Genomic DNA, 22917 nt, shown 5'->3' with positions numbered 1-22917 from the left:
TCTACTTTTTATTTGTCATTGACTAAAAATAAATACATTTTCTTTGAATTTTCTCAATGAAATGAAAAATAAGCAATTTATTAAAATGTTATATTCAAAATCAACTGAAATTGATCGATTTTAGCTGCAAAGGCCCTCAAAAGGCTGATTAGTCAGTGAAAATTGGATTAGTCGGTGAAAATAAGTTTTGTCGGTAGGTGAAGGCCACCGACAAAATTAGTCGGTGGTTTCCAATAATTTGTCGGAGAAAATCACCGACAAATTTTCATGAAATGGAATTTAGTCGGTGATGGCAAAATTGTCGGTGAAAATGAAATTAGTCGGTGAAAATCACAATTAGTCGGAGAAAACCACCGACTAATTGTTTGATGAAACGCCCCCCAGAACTCGCACAGGGTGTTCAGTGACACTTGATTACTCTTATGTCCAAGTTTTATGAACTAGGTCCATAAACTATCAGAGTTATGATGGTAATTCAACGCATACCCCTAACATGGTCAAAGTTCTGTTGACCTTAACTGACCTTTGACTTTGGTCATGTGACCTGGAACTCGCACAGGATGTTCAGTAATACTTGATTACTCTTATGTCCAAGTTTCATGAACTAGGTCTATACATTTTCCAACTTATGATGTCATTTAAAAAACTTATTCTTCGGTTAAGATTTGATATTGACGCCGCCGCCACCGTTGCTGTCGGAAAAGCGGCGCCTATAGTATTGCTCTGCTAAGAAGGCGAGACAAAAATCATATAAATTATTAATCTGGTATTCTGGTCATGTACATGTATTTTAGTCTATCTATCTATTATCTATCAGTCTATCTTTCTCATCTGACATTACTGGCATTATTCACATCAAAATATAAAGTCTTTCAGGTGGATTCATTCTATCCAAAATGCAACCTTTCATTTAGCCATTAATTCAAGTAAACAAAAGAAAAGAAACAATAACTATCAAACACATACCAGTCCTCTCTCTTTATCAGCTTGTAGTCTAATTTGTACATCATGGACATCCTCTTGGATATGCTGAAATTCTTTCATCCTCCGTAGCTAAGAGAAAAATAGACATTATTTTCCCATGATTAATTTTGCATGCTGAATATTTTCCCCCATTCTGGAAAAAAATCATCAAAATTCAAGAATTACATTCATCCCTTTGTGTCCTGTCAGATATACTTTATGAATAGGCCAGAGTAAACTATTAACTATTTAACCTTAAAGAAACGCTCTACATATGTACTCAATAACCTCTGAATGGGTCTCAAACAAAAAGCTCCAGTACCCTGGCTTGGCAGTAGATTTGATACATATTTTCTAAAACCTGGTCAAATTAGTTCTAATAATCATGTTGATCAAAGATGTCAAAAACTCATCTGGACAAGCATCTGAATTCAACAATGATATCAAGTTAAATCATTATTCTTTGGTCAAACTTACAACTTCTTGAACATCAATGTTTCCTTTTCTGTGGCTGATACGGTCTGCGATTACTTCCGCATTTTTAGCAAGATAATCCAGATCAATAGCCGGCCTAAAATCTGAAGAGAACATCCAGTCGCCCATCCCATCATCCTTAGAGATAGTTGCTAGATTTCTGGATTGGTCAAATGATCTACAACATAGACTACATAACCTCTGATATAATGACCCAACCCGATGTGTATTCATCCATCTAACACGGTCAGATTGGGAAACTGTTGAGATCTTGATTTGTCTGTGGATGTGCCATAGTCTTCTGACGAGTTGCTTTGGGTAGCCTGAGATAGTGGCCATCTTATCTATAAACAAAGAAAAATGTAATTGAGATATGAAAGATAGCCTGGGAACAACTATTGTCAGTGAAAGTTTTTGTCGGGACAATCATAATTTCTGAGCAGTTTGGATGTACATGTAACTAAATTTGTACGGTGGCACCGCTTCTGGCACCACCCCTGGAGCTCTGTGTTTGAGGACAACATGCAACTCAAGTTTTATAGACCCTACAGCCATGCCTTTCTAGATTATTAGCTAACATTGAAAATAATTAAGAATAACTACATGAAGTAACCAAAATATGTAACAGCACCACCCTTTTGGTGGGCGACCTCATCATCATGACCCATGGCATTATCTAGTAAAATGCTTTCAATCTTAACAAAACACAGACCCATATTGGGTGATGTTTGTCCATCAGCGCTCGCACTAATGGGGTACCGTCAGAAAAGAGGGTTGATAGTAAAATTTTATAAATTGGTTAATATATCCCCTATAACAACGATTATTCCTGTCTACAGTACTTGTCCAATGTACAAGATTATGAAATAACCTTGTCCTCAGTTATGATCCCCTGTGTGGTGAAATAAGGTTGGCAATGTTTGGCTTATTTTCTCTTGCTCTTGGGGACAAATTCTTGATTTTTTAACAGTTAGTTTCCATTACAACTATTCATCATATAACCTGGCTCCAAAGTAAACTGAATTATTTTGATATTTTTTTTAATTAAAAAGAGATTTTGTAGTCTACCATTTCAGATCAACTTAACATTTCAATCATTAAAAGGCCCACACACAAATTGGCCAAAAAAATACAAATTTTGAACGCTCTGGTGAATCAAACAAGGCAAACGCCAAGCGTTGTCTCGCCTGCATATTGCAGTCATGAAGAGACTGCATGTCAAAACTACATGTATGCTATATGACTTAAATGGACCTCTGTTACGAATTTGGCAATCCTACCTCGAATATATAAAAAGTTATTATGTGTACAACACAGCACAGTGCCAGTCATGGAAAGTTCATTGACCTTTGACCTTAATCAAATTCAACTCACATTCGAACTTGACCTGCACCTTCAAAATATTGACATCTTGTATGAATTTGGCAATCCTAACTCGAAGATATAGAAAGTTATTGTGTGTACAGCACAGCACAGTGCCAGTCATGGAAAGTTCATTGACCTTTGACCATATTCAAATTCGGCTCACATGTGAACTTGACCTGCACCTCCAAGAGATGGACCTCTGTTATGAATTTGGCGATCTCACCTCGAAGCTATAGAAAGTTATTGTGTGTAAAACACAGCACAGTGCCAGTCATGGAAAGTTTATTGACCTCTCAGTCTGACCTTATTCAAATTCGACTCATATTCGAACTTGACCTGTACCTTCAAGAGATGGACATCTGTTATGATTTTGGCGATCTCACCTCGAAGCTATAGAAAGTTATTGTGTGTACAACACAGCACAGTGCCATTCATGGAAAGTTCATTGACCTTTGACCTTATTCAAATTCGACTCATATTCGAACTTGACCTGTGCCTTCAGGAGATGGACCTCTGGTATGAATTTGGTGATCCCACCTTGAAGATATAGAAAGTTATTATGTGTACAACACAGCACAGTGCCAGTCATGGAAAGTTCATTGACCTAGTTGACCTTTGACCTTATTCAAATTCGACTCATATTCGAACTTGACCTGTGCCTTCAGGAGATGGACCTCTGGTATGAATTAGGTGATCCCACCTCGAAGATATAGAAAGTTATTATGTGTACAACACAGCACAGTGCCAGTCATGGAAAGTTCATTGACCTTTGGCCTTTGACCTTATTCAAATTCGACTCATATTCAAACTTGACCTGTGCCTTCAGGAGATGGACCTCTGGTATGAATTTGGTGATCCTACCTCAAAGCTATAGAAAGTTATTGGGTGTACAACACAATTGTTGATGACGACACCGACACAGGAAATAGTGATACCTATGTCTCGCCAAAAATGATCCCCAAGTTTATAATAAAAAAAAAAATCATAAATGAATGGAACCGAGTTACAAAAACAAAAGTGATATTTTTAAAGACTTTAAAATGTGTGTTGTATGTTGCATATATACATGTTACATTAGTCTTGTAGACTCATCACAGACAGAGTGGTTGCACTCCTAGTACCAATGAGGTCAGAACATAACAGTTGTGATGAAAGTACATCTGAATTTTATGAAATTTGTGTGCACCAAATTAGCGCAGAAGTGATTTAGCACTTTTCATAGGCTTTCACTGTTGCACTAAGTAACACATTTGTCTCTGGCACTCCCTTAGACAATGACTTACTTGACACCACAACAGTGCATTTGATATTGGAAACTCAAACATTGACTTGTGTGTGAGGCCAGTCAGGGGCTTGGATTTTACCCCTTGCATCCCGGCATAGATGTTTTTACTACACGAGAAAGCAAGCAAAGAGGTTAGTTTAAGTTTTGTGTTATATATGTTTAATAATTGTCAAAGCATAAAATGAAATTTTAGTGATCTTTTTGTTACTTAATAATCACAAATGATGGTTATGTTTTGTGTATAAGGTATGACATGTGTAGAGACTAGCAGGCAAACATTTTTCCTTGAAATCAGATAAGATTTTTGATAGAGTTTAACATTTGAAGCCTTATCTTAAACTACATTATGATTCTTGATTTATACTTGTATAATTATGAATATATATGAGAGCAAAATCTGGTTCATTTTGTGATCTTTGGTTTAAAACAAGCAAGCCTACATCTATTCTAAGTAAACATGTATGTATAGAAGATCTAGAGTTGATAAATCATATTCAAGTATTGCAAATATTTAATGTTGCTTTCGCTGGTATTTATGATTCTTTTTCTGTGTTATTGATTCCAGTTTTCACGGGTTTGTTGAATCATATATGGATTTACTGTAAGAGGATGAATTGGATTCAATGAAATGTAGTTGGTTTGTTGAAATTGTTGGAAGTACAAAATAGAAGATAATCCTATAGAAGCCTTTGCTTCGCTCTTTTTTTTGTCGACCTCACTACAACCTCAACAGTATTGACTTCATCCGCAACAATAGCGCATACGGGATGGTGCATTTGTAGAAAGTCGGCAACCACGGTAACACCAAAATGCACACAATGATGACAGCAAGGCTTGTCGGTGTGGTGAATTGTTTAAGTTATTTTTTTTTTGGGGGGGGGTTATGAACACTTTTCTGACTTAAATTAGGTATTGTTTATTGCATCAAAAATTACTTCAAAGGTAAATTTTTTTATCAAAATACAGTGTATTTTGTACAATGGTGCTTGAAAGTCGGACTACTCTGGCAGCATTTTTCCACCTTGGCCTTATTGAGGTCCCATGCCCCCATGGCAGTGAGTTGTGAGTCCAAACTTTGCGAAGTTCTAACTTGATCTTTACAGAGACTCACTGGCCATATGTTTATGTATTAAGTTCGGATAAACCAGGGAAATGGGAGTTGTGCGACAGCCGAAGTAAGTCAGTTTTTTTTTCCTTTCAAGTTTTTTTTTTCCCGATTTATCATTTGGTGCATTTTTTCAGGCCAAAGCAAAGCTGAATGATAATCTTTATTTTGGTCCATTTCTTTTTATATATATTTATGAAATAAAGACAAAACTTGAAGAGCCCCGTCGAGGGATTTTGGATTATTAACCAGATGGCTGTACGATCGCGAGCCGCCTGTGTACGAGGAGAGAAAAAAAATGTTTAAAAAATCCTCGAAACAGACGGCTGCCAGCTGTCAGGTACGGTACCGTACGTGTAGCCTGGAGGCTACTGGAGAGTAAAATCAGTCTACTATACGTAGGCTTACTCCCCATGGAGCCTGGAATTGCTTCCCATACATCTACACACACCGCCAAAAAACCTGAAACTCTCGCCCCAGAGCAGGGTTGTAATAAAAAACATTTTTTATTAAAAAAAACAAATAAAACGTTTTTTATTGTTTTAAAACGTTTTAAATCGTTTTTAAACATTTTTTTTTCCAACGAATGATGAAATTTTTTGTAAAATCAATTAAACTATAGTCTGATGTAAGCTCTTGATGTTTTAAATACATTTTTGGAGTAAGTAAGAGAAAACTACAATGATTGTTTCTGAATTTCTAACAGAAAAGTTCATATTTCCCCAAAAAATTACTAAATCATGGAAATTTAATGCCCCAAAAACCCCACTAAAGTCGACATTTTATAAGTTTATTCCCGGGACTACATATACATGTAGTTCCGGGGTACTTTGAGTCTTGTCAATCTAGGTGGGGGGCGAGAAGAATTTGCACAATGGAAGAAGATGACATACTGTAATCTATGGGGTTTCAAAGCTTAATTTCATTAAAGGGCAAGTCCACCCCAGAAAAATGTTGATTTTAATAAATAGGGAAAAATCAAACAAGCATAATGTTTAAAATTTCATCAAAATCGGATGTAAAATAAGAAAGTTATGACATTTTAAAGTTTTGCTTAATTTTCACAAAACAGTAATATGCACAACTCAGTGAAATACAAATGAGACATTCGATGATGTCCCTCACTCACTTTTTCTTTTGTTTTTTATTGTTTGAATTATACAATATTTGACAATTAGGACCAACTTGACTGAACCATATTGTATTAAACAATGGTAATTCCACATGTTCAGGGAGGTATTAATTGTTGTTTTGCTTTACAATGAGGAGAAAATTATATTTCATATACTGTATATAATAAAATACAAAAGAAATAGTGAGTGGATGACGTCATCAGCCTCCTCATTTGCATACCGATAAGGAACTGTTTTGTGAAATTAAGCGAAACTTTAAAATGTCAAAACTTTCTTATTTTACATCTGATTTTTCAAGAAATTTTCAGTGTTAATCTTGTTGGATTTTTCTATTTTTATTCAAATCAACTTTTTGTTGAGGTGGACTTGTCCATTAAATCAAGAAATGCTTTATTTCATTTGAATCAATTATGCCAATTTTAGTTAAATCTATAAATAAAGTCCTTGACCTGCTTATTTTTTCAATATAAGAAAAAATTCAGTGTAAAAAGTTTTTTTACTTCTTTTTTTATGGAAATTATTGGCAGTAATTTTAATTGACAAGTACAAATAATAGATTTTGGCAAGAATTTACAATTTGCTTTATTCATGAATCACGTTTTTTAGCAATTCGGGGTCTGACATGCACTTGTTGTCTAATATCATAACTGCATACCCATGCCTGCATCCAAAAATAGTCTGGAATGATGGCGTGGCCCTGTCATGTATAGATTTATCATATAAATTTTTGAGGGGGCCATTGAGGTCCCCTGGAATTATCAGGGTTAAGGTTTGCTAGCCGATTATCTTACCGTATACTGTTTAAAGCACTTTTCTTCATCTTTACGAAGTGCAAAGTTTCACCTGCTATTGTGTGTACCTCATGAGTATGACAGGTTTACAATCTATTAATCGTCTCCTTCCCGCACAAGGGCTGTTAGCGCACACTGCACGTCGCATTCCCGCAGAAAGGCCGTTAGCGTGCAGTTAACAGTGCGAGCTAACGGCCTTTGTGCGGAAAGGTGACATGCAGTCTGCGCTAACGGCCCTTATGCAGGAAGGCGGTGGTTTGTAAGATATTATTATGCTTGTGCAACACTTCCATTTCATTCAAGTACTGTATTTGAGCTTATTTTAAATGGTGTTTCTTTCCCTGTCCAAAATGTGAGCACAACACTCAGATATGTTTATTGAAATAAGAATATTCTTAATATGGATTGATGTACACAATTGAACTGGGAAGAAAGTACCTCGGGCGAAGTTCGTGCAGGCTCCACTCCACTTCACTACCGCTACACTACGCTCCACCTACCCGAACTTCGGGACCGTGAACCATTTCAGATATACCGAGTGACAAAGGTGGGATGAAATTATTGTTTATTGTAAAAATTACAGAAAAAAAATATAACAAAATATATAAATAGCTTAATATCTTACTCTACACCTGTATTTCACACCGTGTCCATCCTCCGGTTATCCTCAACATTGGAGATTTTGAGCCAGTATCAAATTCCTCACACGTATTATCCACGGCCGATTTCAAAACATTGTATGCAATGAAAGTAGAGGGCAGCAACACACATCAGTGTTGCTATTAGGAAGGTCCACTCGATACGCGCATACAATGTTTTGAAATACGGGTGTAGAGTAAGATATTATTATTAAGCTATTTATATATTTTGTTATATTTTTTTTCCGTAATTTTTACAATAAACCATCATTTCATCCCACCTTTGTCACTTGGTATATCCGAAATGGTTCACGGTCCCGAAGTTCGGGTAGGTGGAGCGTAGTGTAGCGGTAGTGAAGTCGAGTGGAGCCTGCACGAACTTTGCCCGAGGTAGGAAGAAAGGAACATGACAAAGAGATGGAGAAAGGGACAATAAAGGGGAAAGAGAAAGAAAACAAAGAGTTGTGTTGAAAAAGAGTTTTAATTAGTTAGAAGAAAATAGTACACCACTTCAGAAATAAAAGTATGAAAAAAAAGAAAACATTCATCTAAAATCACATCCATGCAAATTGACAACACACAAGCCTATGCGGTGTTTTAAAACACATTTTTTTTGTTAAAAAAACGGGTGTTTTAAAAAAACACAGTGTTTTTAAAAAACACAGCCCTAAATCATGTACATGGGATACAACTTCATTTCCGACATTTCTATGATAATTATTTCATTTTTTAACAAGAATTCATTCAAAAAACAAGAAAAATGTTATGAAAAGAAAGACAAGAACTTGCCGTGTTTACGTCGCGATCTTGATTTCATTGTCTTTCGCTTGGCGACAGCACGCAAACCGCACGGTTTCAAGTTTCAGGTTTTTTGGTGGTGTGTGTAGATGTATGGGAAGCAATTCCAGGCTCCATGGGGAGTAAGCCTACGTATAGTAGTACTTTAGTAATAGCAGACTGATTTTTACTCTCCAGGAGCCTCCAGGCCACTCACACACACGTATTGCGAGGTTAGTATGGTTGGAACTACCCCTTATCGACCACCTAATCTTCTAAGCATCGTATCTGCGAAAATATTTATCAATTTTACCCAGTTTTCGTCTCATTTGTGCAGAAAATTGAGCAGATCAGATTCCCATGTTTCGCTCGGCGACTCCGATTCAATCCGCGTATATTTCGACGAACAACGAATACGACGATTTTACATTTGCTTATTTGCACCCGTCTTTTGAAACCGACCACCCGCGATACACTAAGTTTACGGCCGATTCTTGTCGCGGTGGCGAAATATTTACTCTTCCAAATCAGTTCAATGATGTAAACATGCTAAATGATCGTCTCACTACTTCCACTGCGAGCTCCGGCACATGATTTGACGATTGACGACGGATATTTGTTCTAAAGCCGTTTCCTATCGGATTTCTTGGTTTTTCAGCGGGGTTTGGGTCTGGTCAATACAATTTTGATTAATTCTACTAAATTTTTACTTTTTGTTGATTCTTTTTTTCTCATAAAATCAATTCTTACCGTTTCTATGGACACTGCGCCTACTCTCCCGCGCGTATCGTTTGTAATACGCAATAATTTAAACGCGCGCATGGTGGTCGGTTTCAAAAGAGGTGGTCGATATGTGGTAGTCTCACCATACTAGTATGGTAGTGGATCGTATTACCGAACACTTTTCATGAATTCAATCATATCAAACACATTATTCTCATAAAATTCACCAAACTTTCACCATAAATACACAATTACCTACAAAATATAAATATGTAAAAATTTTGCCGAAATCGTTAGTCCTTTTTACGATATTAGCTTCCAATCGGACCCCTCTTCGCATGTGAAATATTTTGGTCACATGAAAAGGTATCGTATTACCGAACGTGGTTAGTTGGTAGGATGGGGGGTCGGGTGTCCGGACACTTTATGTTTCTGAAGCCTTCTTTTTTGTCTTTGGATTACACTAAAAATACGAATTCAATAGTTGTAATCATCTTCTATTTTGTTCTCTATAATATTTCCTAACATTTTGTACTAAACATTTATGAAACTTCGCTTGTAAATTTTTCCAAATGACTTTCTAAAACTCATCGTCCGGACACACAACCTGTCCGGACACACAACAACTGGGTATAGCCACTCTAGGCGACACCCCAATACTTACCCGTGCTAATAAACTGGGACTCCACTCACGCGCGTTTGGGCCTCCCTAGCTTAGAACTAAGCACTAATATCACCTTAAAAACTAAATCTACAAGGTATGTATAATCTATTTATAAATTTAATAATGTTTAATCGGTACTCACCGGTTCTTTTGTTGCATTTTCAGACCATTTCTCACAATTCTCGTAAATATTTGCGGCAAATTTTGTCGCCATAGACAGCTTAGCGTCCATCTTTATTGATAAATGGAGCGCCCTTTACGATAGTTGTTAATGCCGCGGAGAAATCGTTAGGCATTTTGGCCTGTGTTCAAGGCGTTCTTTCTGTTTTATTTTTATATTGAAGATTGTGCATTTGTTGAATAGCGCCGTCTACGTCAGGTATGAGATCGAGTGTATAAATACACTCTTCCAAAATAATTATGATTCCGACCTGGCGCTGTTTAACTTCAATCTCTTTCACCTAAATTAGCGATGAATGCTAGCATTATAAAATATATATTATTAACGTCTGACGAAAAGAATAACCAACCGATCAGCTGACGAGAACGCGAATCACGTGATCTTCATATCAGCTTCGATCGCGAGTCAGAAGAGAGGAGCAGTTGCCCAGAAAATCAGGAAAAAGCCGTGAAAATGTAAGTTCCCCTTCATTTCTTTCAATTTTTTTTATTGCTAACAATGTATTCAATTAGTGAGATCGAAATGTAATGATTAGACAGTACGATAGCTTGTAGTTTTGATAAAATACAAAAATAATCATCTTCACAAAGATTTCTGACACAAAATACTACTGATGTCGCCTATGAGGTCCATACATGTAATGTTGGACCTCATTGGTACTAGGAGTGGGTATAGCCTATAGGCCTATACCATATTCTAATATGGGAAAAGTTGAAAAAACAACAAAATCACTGATGAGCTATTTTGACCATATTTTTGTTATTTTTAGAATATTAAGACTTTGATAATGTGTTTTTTACAACTTTTCATCATCTTTCTATTCAAGTTCTCTTTGGAAGGATGTTGCAAAATTTTGAGCGTATAAAATTATTTTCTGATGCGTATGATGCGCGCGTTCGGTAATACAAGGCCGGTCGGTAATACAATCACTCACTTAGTCACTATACTAGCCTCCAGGTTACGTACGTGTGGGACTACACAAGTTACACAACAATAGATCTCGATATATTGCGCGGCATTTCGAATTACGCTACCTGTTACAATTAATATTTAGTCCTCTATAGTTTAATTCTGCCTCTCAAATTCATGATACTGTAATAAAACTTAAAATTACCGTTATCTTTGCTGTTTTCAAGGATGCATCAAAACAAAATCATTTCGAAATTCGAGTTCCATATGCACAGCTCTAACGGTGTTGGCGAAATGTAAATTCTAATTGATAAAAAAGTGCAAAAATACATGAAGGCGGGCGCAGGCGCGGAAAGTGAGTGGTGAGCTATGATTATTCAAGAAGTATATAAATAAAAAGAAGAAGAACAAACAAAAAAGAAGAGTAAAAAATGGAGAGAAAGGCACGAGCCATGTATTAAAGCCTCTGTTATTTAGGAAAAATTACATCACATTTGAGTCCTATCAGTATTATTGCGTTACACACGCGTGGCCAAATTATTCCAAAGGCCCCTAAACGAGTTTTTTTCTGTGTGCAAAATAACCCCCTCAACAAGTTTTCGCGGGCTTTATTGACACATTATGGCCCCTAAACAAGTTGTCGCCAGTATATGACCCAGGGGAAAAAGCTTGGGGGGAAAAAAACATACCCTAATTGAAACATGTTTGGCTAGTCTTAAAAAAAAAAGCTTTGGAAAAAAAAACATACCCTAAATACGTTTGACCCTGCGATTGACCATTGACCAGTTTTTCAAAACTAGTCCTTTAAAAAAAAAATCTGTGTTTTTGATACCCTTAACGAGTAACGCGTGTGTACAGCGCTATATTTGACTGCCCCCCCCCCCCCCGGATCCTGGCGCCTCTCCCGGTGAACACCATCCGATTGCTTGATAACACAAGGGACAAGGGGTCTCTACACCCACTTTCGAAACTGACTCATCATTTTAGATTTTCTGTAACATGTCTGTATTGTACCCGACTACCAGATTGTATATTTAATTTCAAAATACAAAATTAAGAAACCGAGCACCCTTTTGACAAGGCTGCCACCCTCGCTTAAAATGGGTCATGTCTTCAGACATTCTTGCCTATCTCAAATCAAATCTGTCGTCGATGATTAAAAAAGTGAAAGTATTCAGAATCATGACAACAATTTGAAATTGAAGAAAACATATAAGTGTTTTTAATCATAATCACCATAATGGAGACTTGGGTAAACTTTTTCAATTCGAAAGACTCAATGACTTATTTTGAAGAACTGAAAATAACGCCACCTTATGTTGAAAGTCGGCCCAATGATCACTGCTGGAACTTTAGTTCCTTACACTGTACAATGAAGACAATTTCTACATTTAGGCAATGACGAATTATGGGGGGAAATATTCAAAATATAAATAGCATTTATTCGGAAAACGGCAAGATGATTACTAACAAATAAAGGCATCACAGAAAAGGTATGGAATGCTCCGGGCTAAAGATATTTATATCTAAATAAATATAGTAAAATTCACAGGGCAAAATGCTGAAAATTTCATCAAAATCGGATAACAAATGTCGAAGTTATCGAATTTTAAAATTTAGCAATATTTTATGAAAACAGTTATATGGATGACGTCGTTATGAATATTTATTAGGTGGGCTGATGATGTCACAAACCTGAACATACCTTGATGGCCACATCTCACTGTCTTCATGACGAGGGTGTACAGATGAGTGTGGCATGGTTTAGGAGGCTCTAGAGCCCATTAAAACATAATATTGATAATTGTATCTTAAAACGCAGGAGTATTAGCGCCTCAACTGTGGACTGTGGGAGTTTATTCCGTTTATCAACAACCCTTTGGCTAAAGTAGTGTTTCCTTATATCCAGTCTAGATCGTTGCTTGGCGAATTTAAGAGTGTCCCCTTGTTCTGATCTGGCACACTCTACTCTCTGGAAATAATTGTCCGGGTTTGATTTGTCCATTTGTGTCATGATTCGGTATGTTTGAATGAGGTCTCCCCTTTCTCTCCTCCTTCCCAACGTATAAGGTTTAATCTGGCGAGCCTGTATTCATAGGATAGATCATGGATATCAGGAATCATTTTCGTAGCTCTTGCTCGCACCTTCTCCAGTATTTTGTGTCCTTAATTTGCTTTCCTTTTTCTTATGTATTACATGAAATCATAATTGTTTCATTTTTTCATAAATGTGTAAATGATGTGTCTCCTTTATGACGAAACAAGTTGCAGCAATAAATAACTAATGCACTTAATCAATTGTCAATCTAATTGCCTTTAATAGTTCTAGGCAGAAAAATTATGAATAAACCTAATTTCATTTAAAGAACAAAAGAACAAGTGGGGATATGACATCATCAGCCTACCTAATGAATATTCATGAAAACATGCCCAGAACTGTTTCACCGGAATAATGCAAATCTTTAAAATTCAATAACTTTATTATTTGTTATCCAATTTTGATCAAATTTTGAATACTTTGCTCGGTGAATTTTGCTTTATTTGTTGAGATATAGGTCTAATGTTTAGCCCGGAGCATCTCTTTAACTACAGCATCTAATATGCCATCATCACAATCACTGGCGTACAGTCATGAAAGATGGAGAGGGGCTTGTGGCCATGATCCAAAAAAAATTCACGTCAAATACAAAAAGAAAGAAAGAAGGGGAAAGGAAGAAGTGTGGAATATATAATTTTCCGATTATTATATCAAAATATTTCATAAAATTCGATTTATGTATAAAAGATCGAAATAGTTACTCGCTCGCTTACAGTTTTTTTTTATTTACCCCATACACCATTTCTGCACTTTCATTTTTTTTTGGGGGGGGGCATTACCCTACTGATCATCATCATCGACTAGACAGCTAGACGAGAAAGTATAAACGTTTGACTCATTTTTTATTTAAAGACAAAACATTTCATTGAACTAAAAACAATTCTGTCTTTATTTGAATCACGAGTTAAATACTGTAAAGTTGAGCAATTGCTGGTTCGGTTCTGGTCCTCTGAAATGCGTTTAAAATCGATTAAGTAATGCTTTAACTACTGTATTTGAAGACAGAACAAAAAATATTTAAATATTTCATCGAATGACCAGTAGTCATGGGTGTATGTGTCGTAAGCTGGTATGTTTTATGATCAAAATAAGATGAAAACCAAAGATAGAAAGAACATGCAGAAAGAAAAAATAACACTGGAAATCAATCCATGTAAGTGAAGTTTCGATATAGGAGCCAGAAGCTCATCATGGAACGTGGTCATAACGGGTTCTCGTCTATCATCCCATGGGCAAGCTAGCCGAGGTCATGGTATAGAGACACGGTGACGACTAGACCTCTGATATATGGGGCCATTAGTTTGCCAAATTGATGACAATATTTTCAAATAGTCGGTGCAGGCGTACGACGGAACATAAATCAACAGTCAAACGTGCGCAACACCTTAAATTGGACACATTATAGTTATTATTCGCTCATAATTCGCTTTGTCCCATTAAAAAGGTAAACAATCAATAATATTCCAATACTTTCAATTTTAGTAGAATGATTTCATAAAAATTGCAGTATCCATTCATGGATGACCAATATAATAATAACCTCGTATAATTTTGTATTTCGTTAATCATATCTATTTTATTCCTTCATTTGATCATCTATTTATCCACTCATGTCACTGTTTGTATCATTGTGATGCACCGTTATCTACATTATTTTACAAGATATTTAGAATAACATGTAATCAAACAGAACTGGTGTGCATAAGAGAGATACCAACACCTATACCATTTATGATTTATTTCGTTTTGAAATAGTAGAGAGAAAAGGATAAAGGAAAGTTCATTTATAGCTTCTTCTTCTTCTTCTTCTCATCATCATCATCATCATCATCATTCTTTGACTTTCCTACTTATTCTCTTTCTCCATCTCATTCTTCTCATAATTTCCATTTCCTCATCAATAGTCAGGGAATAAGCTGAAGTGCATATAAGGAAATTGTAGTATGTACGTTGCAATTACTTCATTCAATATACACTAGAGTGACAAGACAGTTTGTTAGATATTCAGGTTTTTTTGTTTTTGTTTTCTTGCACAATTTCTCACTTATACATTGAAATTAATTTGCTAAAAATTATGACATTAAGTTGCACATTGGGACGGGTAATGAAAAAGATATTTCATATCAGTTCCCAATATACTTTTAGCTCTGATTTGCTTTGTGACTCTGTGAAAGGCACCATCGAGCGTATATAATGCGAGCAATATTCTATTTTCTTCATGTTCCCTGTATTCGGTTGGCAGCGTACATCCTGGTTTCTGTTACGTTGATGCCGCGTTATCAAAATTGACTAATGTTTAAAAATGAGGAAACTGGCGCGCTACATGATTTACACAAAACAAGTATCAAATATCTACTGCTGCCTTACTGATAAAATTGATTCCAGTTCCATCGGGATAAAAATATAATGAGCGAGAACACAAGAAGACCTGAAAGAGAAGTTGAGTTATTGCTGATACAGAAAGATGTCGTCACGATGTTATGTTCGAGTCGTTATCACAAAAAGTCATAAAAGTTAGTGCCACAAAACGTAGTGAATTCATGTCGAGACAGGGTTATTAAGAATAAAGGAAAAAATGTTAACGAATGATGCTTTGACAAGACGCATTCACATCTATGCTGACACTTTATTACACCAAGAGTAATGAGACATCGTCTAGCAAGCCTCCTAAACGTGAAACCAAGCTCGTGTAATGAATGCTCTTGTATGTTTATATACAATAGATAACGGTGATGCGTTAATATGTAATGTGACATACGCACTTCTTGCTTCATTTACAAAAGAAAATCAACACCATAGATAAAAAAGGACAAAGATTCAACGTAAGATACGATATTATATATTTTACAAAGAAACGTATTTTACTTTCTGATATAAATAATCATGGCAGTAAAACAAAGATAAGAGGATTGGAAATAAAATGTTGACAACCCATTTTTTGTTCTCAACGGACTTTCTGTTTATAATACACATAAGTAATAATTGTAATGATAAAAGTATTTAACAAAGTAGTTTTTCAGTTACCATGGTTACTAAGTTTGGGTACTTGAATCAGTACAAATGTGCTGGTTTGGGGAGGTTGTTGGCAAAGGTGGAACGTGCCCCCAAATCTCCCCATACTGCTCCGTTTTTTACTTTTCCCTTTTTTTGAGCGATTGCTTCATTTCTTGAAGTTGTCAGACGTTTTCGGTTAGAAAAAAAGAGGATAGAATGAGAGGTTGGTGCTTTTCAAATCTTTTTTTAAATAAATCTTAGTTCTTGCAACATTCTAATATTCTGTCAATTCATTTGGAAATCCTGCTGTCGATGACTACTAATATGTGTGTATATATATATAGGGCCTCAATAAACGAACTATAAAAAAAGGCACACGAGTCATCTAGTGCATGTAGTGTCCGTCTCATAGTTTGACTCTCCCAATTATCGCTTCTTTACTACACCCACCGGCGTACAGATGGGGGCTTAAGGACCATGCCCCCCCCCCCAAAAAAAAAAAAAAAAAAAAAAAAAAAAAAAAGTTTCTCCACCAAGAAAAAAAGGAGGAAAAGGGAAAGAAATGATAGGGGAAAAGGGTGAAACATGATATCTTTCTTTGGATATTATGTCAAAATCTATCTAAAAAATCTCGCTTTCGCTTTCTCGCAACTTCTTTGTAGAAAATTTAGCTCGTACGCCATGTCTTTTTTTGGTACTCATACGCTATCGACTACACCTTAACAGAATAACCGTGGTAACATGGTATTTACATCTAAACTAGACTTCTCTTTTCTATCATGTCCTATCCCTCAAATCTTCCTCATCCCTCTTTCTCCCACCTTCTGTCAAGCTTCAATATTTCAACCGTGATTTGTTGACTTGTCATGACTACTTCTTATCTATTTACCAACACTACGGGAGAGCGGGGTGACCCAGGCCACGAGAAGGCGACATGAGTATCGCTCTAATGTACACATATTTGGTTCTGGTCCGCCAAAACCAGACCCGGGTATAAATCAGGCCCGTTTCTTGACACTGTAATTAGGGATTTCGTTTAACTCACCATGCGAAAGAGTCATGTTCATCCGAAGATTTGAACAAACAGCATTTAGCAATACCTGGGAATGATAATTAATTAACTTTCTTTACTTCCTTACGTTTTTAAAACGTTTTTAGTTAAAGGCCAAGTCCACCACTGCCACAGGTATAGTCTGATTTAAAAGAAAACAAAAAATCTTTAAAGCATAACACTTAAATCTAATCAAATAAGGATTATAAATAAAGCAATTATGACAGTTTAAATTTTTGGGTTAATATCATAAAATAATAATCTGCAAACGAGTTTTTCGATATAGTCACTCATTTCCTTTTTGTATTTTATCATTATGAAAGATCGAATATTTTAATTTTTTAGATTTAATCATAACGATGCAGGAAATCAAATTTGTCATATTTTATTTGATATAATAGAAAAGACAGAGTGAGCGTCTGACACCTTTCTTGATTTTTTTTTGTTTGTAAAATTAAACAAAACTGTATTATGTAATGATTTCCTTATTTTCAGAGTTTGATGAAATTGTCAGCTCTGAGGTGAACTTGACATTTATGTTCGCATTTAGCGACACTCGAGCATCAGAAGCATTGCATCTTCTTCCAAATATTATTAAGCCTGTGATTGTAAAGCTATCAACAACATTGTCATAATACTCACTAGAAAAATAGCCTTCAGACATAACAACTTCTGAATTTATACTTTTTCTTTTATCATGTTTATGGGGATGGAAGAATTTTAAAATTTAAATTTTCACTCGATGTCTATCCAAATTTCACATCGGGGTATGATGAATTTAATTTCTTATCATTCTATATTAATGTGCACATATTAGAAAGTCATATTGTTCTTGTGCGGAAAAAATAATCGTAGATGTTTACATTACAGTACTTCAATTTTTTAAATAGTTTTCGGGAAATGTCTATTTCTGTCTTCAGTCTTTACATTTGAAAATAACATTTATTTTGAGTTTTACATTTGGTATAGAGCCTTTGATAATCATTTTCGGTATAATATACAAAGCTTATGTAAAGTATCACATTCATTCTATTTTTTCTGAACAGGAGCTCTGGAGACCCTCACCTAACTACAAAGCGAAAATATCAAATAGCCTCCATTCCTTGAGAGAGAAATTGTGAAATCATAACGCAAGGTCCTATCTATAAACATGCAGATCTTCCCCTTTCTTTATCCGTCTTTTTATATCCGTCTTTCTTTTTCCAGCATTCTGGCCCTTTGCCCCCTCTCCCTCTCTCCCCTCCACCCCCCTCTCTCTCTCTTTCTTCCCCTCTCCCCCACTCTCTCTCTCTCTCTCTCTCTCTCTCTCTCTCTCTCTCTCTCTCTCTCTCTGGTACCCATTTACTCCTCATCTCATAATGACTAATGTATACACACACCCAAAAAAGTCCAAATCGAAACCGATTGTTCATAAATCGAGTTTGTCAGACAATCTGCTGGTCCAGTACAATATGTGTTGTTTGAGATTTATGGTACGTAATTTGTTTAACTCTTCCGTAATAGAGGGTCATGCCCCAGCTCGGTTTTATATCTTCAATATGATTTATAATCGCCTCTCGTATTATAAAAAAAGGATTAGAGATTCAGCCTCGATCAAAAGTACAAATCGTAAATATATATTTTTCACTTTTCAATCTTGCCATTTTTTTGTTCTGCGTTCTCCAACACAAGTTTATAATCGTCTTCGCACAGGCAATCATGAAATCTAACAAACAAACTTAGTTTTACTTGTATTCGTAATATCATTTAAAACATCTATTAACAATTGTTTTATATTGGTATATAGGAAAGGGTTATTATCATCTCATACATGCAATATACTTCATTTTAAATCAATCTCCTTTCATTTTTATTTTATTCATTTATTTTTTACATAATTTTATGGTTTTGCTTGATTTGGATTTATATTCATGCGGGGCATCCTATATATTTTATTTCGTTCTGCCCTTTTTAGAGTACGTAGTCCAGTGCATCTTTATCTGTGCTCCATGGTAGATCGGATTGAAAAGGGTTGATTGACTTCTGAAAAGATTTCCTTCTCGTTGTATGAAAGTGCGCCATCTGGTTTCGCTTCAACAATGACCCATGACCGCGATCTCCCATTCGTAGCTGTTTGAAGTGGGTCAGATTGAAGCTGGTCAACATCGGCGAGAGACTTGAAAATGGTATCGAGAAAGGGAAAGAGAAAAATAAATAAAAAAGAGAGAGAGAGAAAGAGATCAGGGAGGCAGTTGCCCCCTCCACTAGAAATTTCGAAAACCAACAGAAAATTTTCACAAAATTCACCAAAAGTGTGTGTACGAAATCATTCAATTTACAAAATACAAAAGCGCCCCCATGACATATTCAACGCATGGCTCAGATTTTCACAATATTGTTGTTCCTCGCTTTCGATTTTTATACGTCTTGCCCCACCCCCCCCCCCGAAAAAAATATATGCGTACAGGCATGAATGAAATTAAATTTGGACGTGGTGCAATATCTCGGAAAATTTGAAATATATATATATACCTCATTTTGTCATAGATTTTGAAGGTCAAATCAAATCGATCAAACACACAAGGAAATCCGCTGAAAAATAGGCATATTAAGTTGAAAAAAATATTCAGTAAAAAAATATCACATAAACATACTCTTTTATATATATATATATATATATATATATATAATAATAATCAAACTAAATGAAGAATAGTCAAAGAATGCTCAAATATAAAGTGGAATATTTGAGCATTCTTTGACTATTCTTCATTTAGTTTGATTATCATTTTCTTTCCGTGACGGGGGACATACTTCGTTATTTCATCGTGTTTATATAGCTGCCCCCACTCCCGTACATTGAAATGTGATGTCTTCCGGTATCACCTATTATTTCAACAAATAATAGCTGCGCTAAATGAAATAACTTCATGAACGCACGTATAACTAAAATAAACACATTAATTATAGTGTTCATATTTATATTTAAAGAAAGGTATAGTTTGCAACTAGAAAGATAGGTGTCAGAGGAATGACAAAAAACCTTCTTGGATAGGTAAACAAATAAATAAATGCATTAAAAACAGTGGATCGATACGACGTTCTCTTAAAACAGTTTTTTTTACATGACCTCTGAGGCTACAATGAATGAGAATATTGTTTACACCAATGGTGAGACATTCTTCCATAAATCATTGATTATCGTTATTTATTTTACACCGAACGATGATTTACTTGATATCTTTGTCCAAAGTGCTGTCGTGAGCCAACCTGCTAGCTACTTTTGTCGCCTCATAAACCCGCCACGTCGCCCCAATAAGAAAATGGACATCCATTATCCCTTGTCTCGCACGCATCCATGAGCCCCTGATGGGACCATGACTTCAGCGGAGGCCGATGTGATTAGCGGGGAGCGCTCCCGTCAATGGGACCCTAGAGATTCGATGGAGCTCCAGGTGGTTCGTATCATACCCCTCACCCAACAAGGACTCCCCGAAAAAATGGCACTTCTGTAGAACTCAAATAAAACTCCGCCTTGTTTATATAAATAAAATGCAATATTAGCCACCAAATTGGGACTCTCTCGATGATCATAAAAGTGAAGAGGAAGGGCTGCTATTTGCTCATGAACTTCAAACATGGGACATGTTTATCTCTTTGTCAATTATGATGCTCTCTGACCGTGTCCTAATACTGCTCACTTCACCGAGTAAGAAATTATCAAATTTCATCTAAAACATGAAGAGAATTTCAGGTCATGTTATTTTATACAGATAGGTGATAAGTACGCCTCTGCCACCCTTTCTCCACCGCCCCTTTCCTTCAGCAACTATCTTGAATACATTTTTCCCTTATATAGAAACCTATTTCAAAATTAATCTCTTTCTCCACCCAATCCTTGTGTATGTGTGTATGGAGTATGGGACGTGCGTAAGACCATGGACCTATTACGAATAGGTCCATGGTAAGACTGAGGTTGCGTGTTGGGGTGAGGATGCATGTGTAAGGGTGAGGGTCCGTCCGTCCGTGCGTGCGTGCGTGGGTATGGTTGTAGCAGGGTGTAGGCAGGGGCGGAGCCAGGATTCTCCAGGGGGGGGCACATTTACCCGATGAAAATTTGACAAGAAAAAAAATCCTCACTTTCAAAGGGGGGGCACACTTGAGCAACAACGGTACATTACAAAATTTGATGAAGGCACCAAAGGGGGGGGGGGAACGGGCCGGCTGTGCCCCCCCCCCACCCGGATCCGCCAATGGGTGTAGGTGTGTGTGTGTGTAGTGTGTTAGATATGAGAGGGTGTGTATGTGGGTGTGAACGCAAGGAGCAATGTGGGAGGATGCGTTGTGTGGTTGTTGTGGGTGTGGGTGAGTGAGTGTGTGTGTGCATGTGTGTGTGTTTAGGTTGGTTGATATGTTTGTCTATTTCTCCGTTATGTTTTATTGGCTTTCTTCACATCTTTTTATAGTAACAATCAGACAAAGTAGCTAACAATACACAATCATGGGGGAGATAAAAAGAAAAAGCATTGTAATAATATCACAATCCCCCCAGCGGTGTGGGATTTCTTTAATTTTCGAAACGCTTTGCTCACATCTCACCAACTTGTAATCTCAAGATGATGTGGGAGAGCTTATCGCATCGTACCGCTAACCAAACTACGTCTCGAAGAAAGTAATATGAGGTGTATTAGCGTCGGTGCCCCTTGATAGCAACCCAAATAAACATGGCACACTTAACACCGAATTCCTCTTATCGAGTTGAAGTAAGGTGAATGGTTATGATGTGACAGGCTAAAAATGCTGTCAAATATGTGGCATGGATGACCAGAAGATATTCTCATTCCATGGGGGATGTGGGTTTGTGAGTTTTAAGATGTAACAGAGCGTAGCAAACGCAATATTTGCTCGAGGACTAAAAGTAAAGGGAAAATATATTTATATTTCTGGTTGACTGACGGGTTAGTCCCAGTGACGAAACAGACGAAGTATTCCTTTAATTATCGCAACGTCTGTTATTAGTTTAAGATGGTACAAAGAAACGCATTTCGATTATTATTTCCAGTTTTGTAAAAGTGCCGTTTTATAAACAAACTTCCATGCTTGCATATGGGGCATCTTTATTGAAAGTGGCGCCCCCCCCCCAAAAAAAAAGATCCACTTGAAGACTTGAAATCAATACCCCATCGGATTCAAGGCTCTGATAACAGATATAGGAGATCGGCCAATACAATGGGCACCAATGGAAGCTGTAACACCGATGCGTCCTTTCAATATATTATTCCTATATCATTGATGATCGATGATGAAAGGACTTAAAGGCATCACGTTTAGACCTTAGTAATCGCGCGTGTATGACAACATAATGGCGCCACATTATTTCATAGGATATAGTTAAGCGCTGTTGTGTGGTCATGGCATTGCGAATGTTAAATTTTCATTTCAAACCTGTAACCACATCAGCATCATTGTCTAAAAGGAAAAGTTTCGATCTCAAGTTTCTAAAATCATTTTTCTTTGCGAGAAACAGAAAAAAAAGGATTCATATAGCCTAAAAAGACAGCAATCACGACTGATATAAATGATAATCCCAATCCTTAGTCGTTATACTTTCACTATTCACATTATTAGGAAACAAATAAAGATCTGACACAGAATATGGCATAAATTCTGCGCCAGACAAAAAAGAAATTCAGATGGGGGTATTCATCAAAATGATGAACACGGGCTTTAAGCTCACATCGTTTTATCCTGACATATACACGTAAATACGTAGCTTATATACGGAAG

At 36.4% G+C, this 22917-nt stretch overlaps 1 protein-coding gene across 1 annotated transcript in view; it reads right to left on the bottom strand.

Moving 5' to 3' along the window:
* LOC129265023 (serine--tRNA ligase, mitochondrial-like) overlaps nucleotides 1-11304 on the bottom strand; it is a 30697-nt gene extending 19393 nt beyond the window's left edge. Inside the window, exons 1-3 of the mRNA XM_054903001.2 lie at nucleotides 11214-11304; nucleotides 1441-1781; nucleotides 967-1053 (exon numbers count right to left, since the gene is read on the bottom strand). Coding sequence (XP_054758976.2) covers nucleotides 967-1053; nucleotides 1441-1776 — 423 coding nt within the window. The 5' untranslated portion in view covers nucleotides 1777-1781; nucleotides 11214-11304. The remainder of the gene's footprint in view (nucleotides 1-966; nucleotides 1054-1440; nucleotides 1782-11213) is intronic.
* Between the last annotated feature and the right edge of the window lie 11613 nt (nucleotides 11305-22917).

The sequence above is a fragment of the Lytechinus pictus genome, chromosome 7, assembly GCF_037042905.1.
Source record: "Lytechinus pictus isolate F3 Inbred chromosome 7, Lp3.0, whole genome shotgun sequence".
Taxonomy (NCBI): domain Eukaryota; kingdom Metazoa; phylum Echinodermata; class Echinoidea; order Temnopleuroida; family Toxopneustidae; genus Lytechinus; species Lytechinus pictus.
Note: the sequence above shows the minus strand (reverse complement) of the source record. Positions and strands in the feature narration are given on the sequence as shown.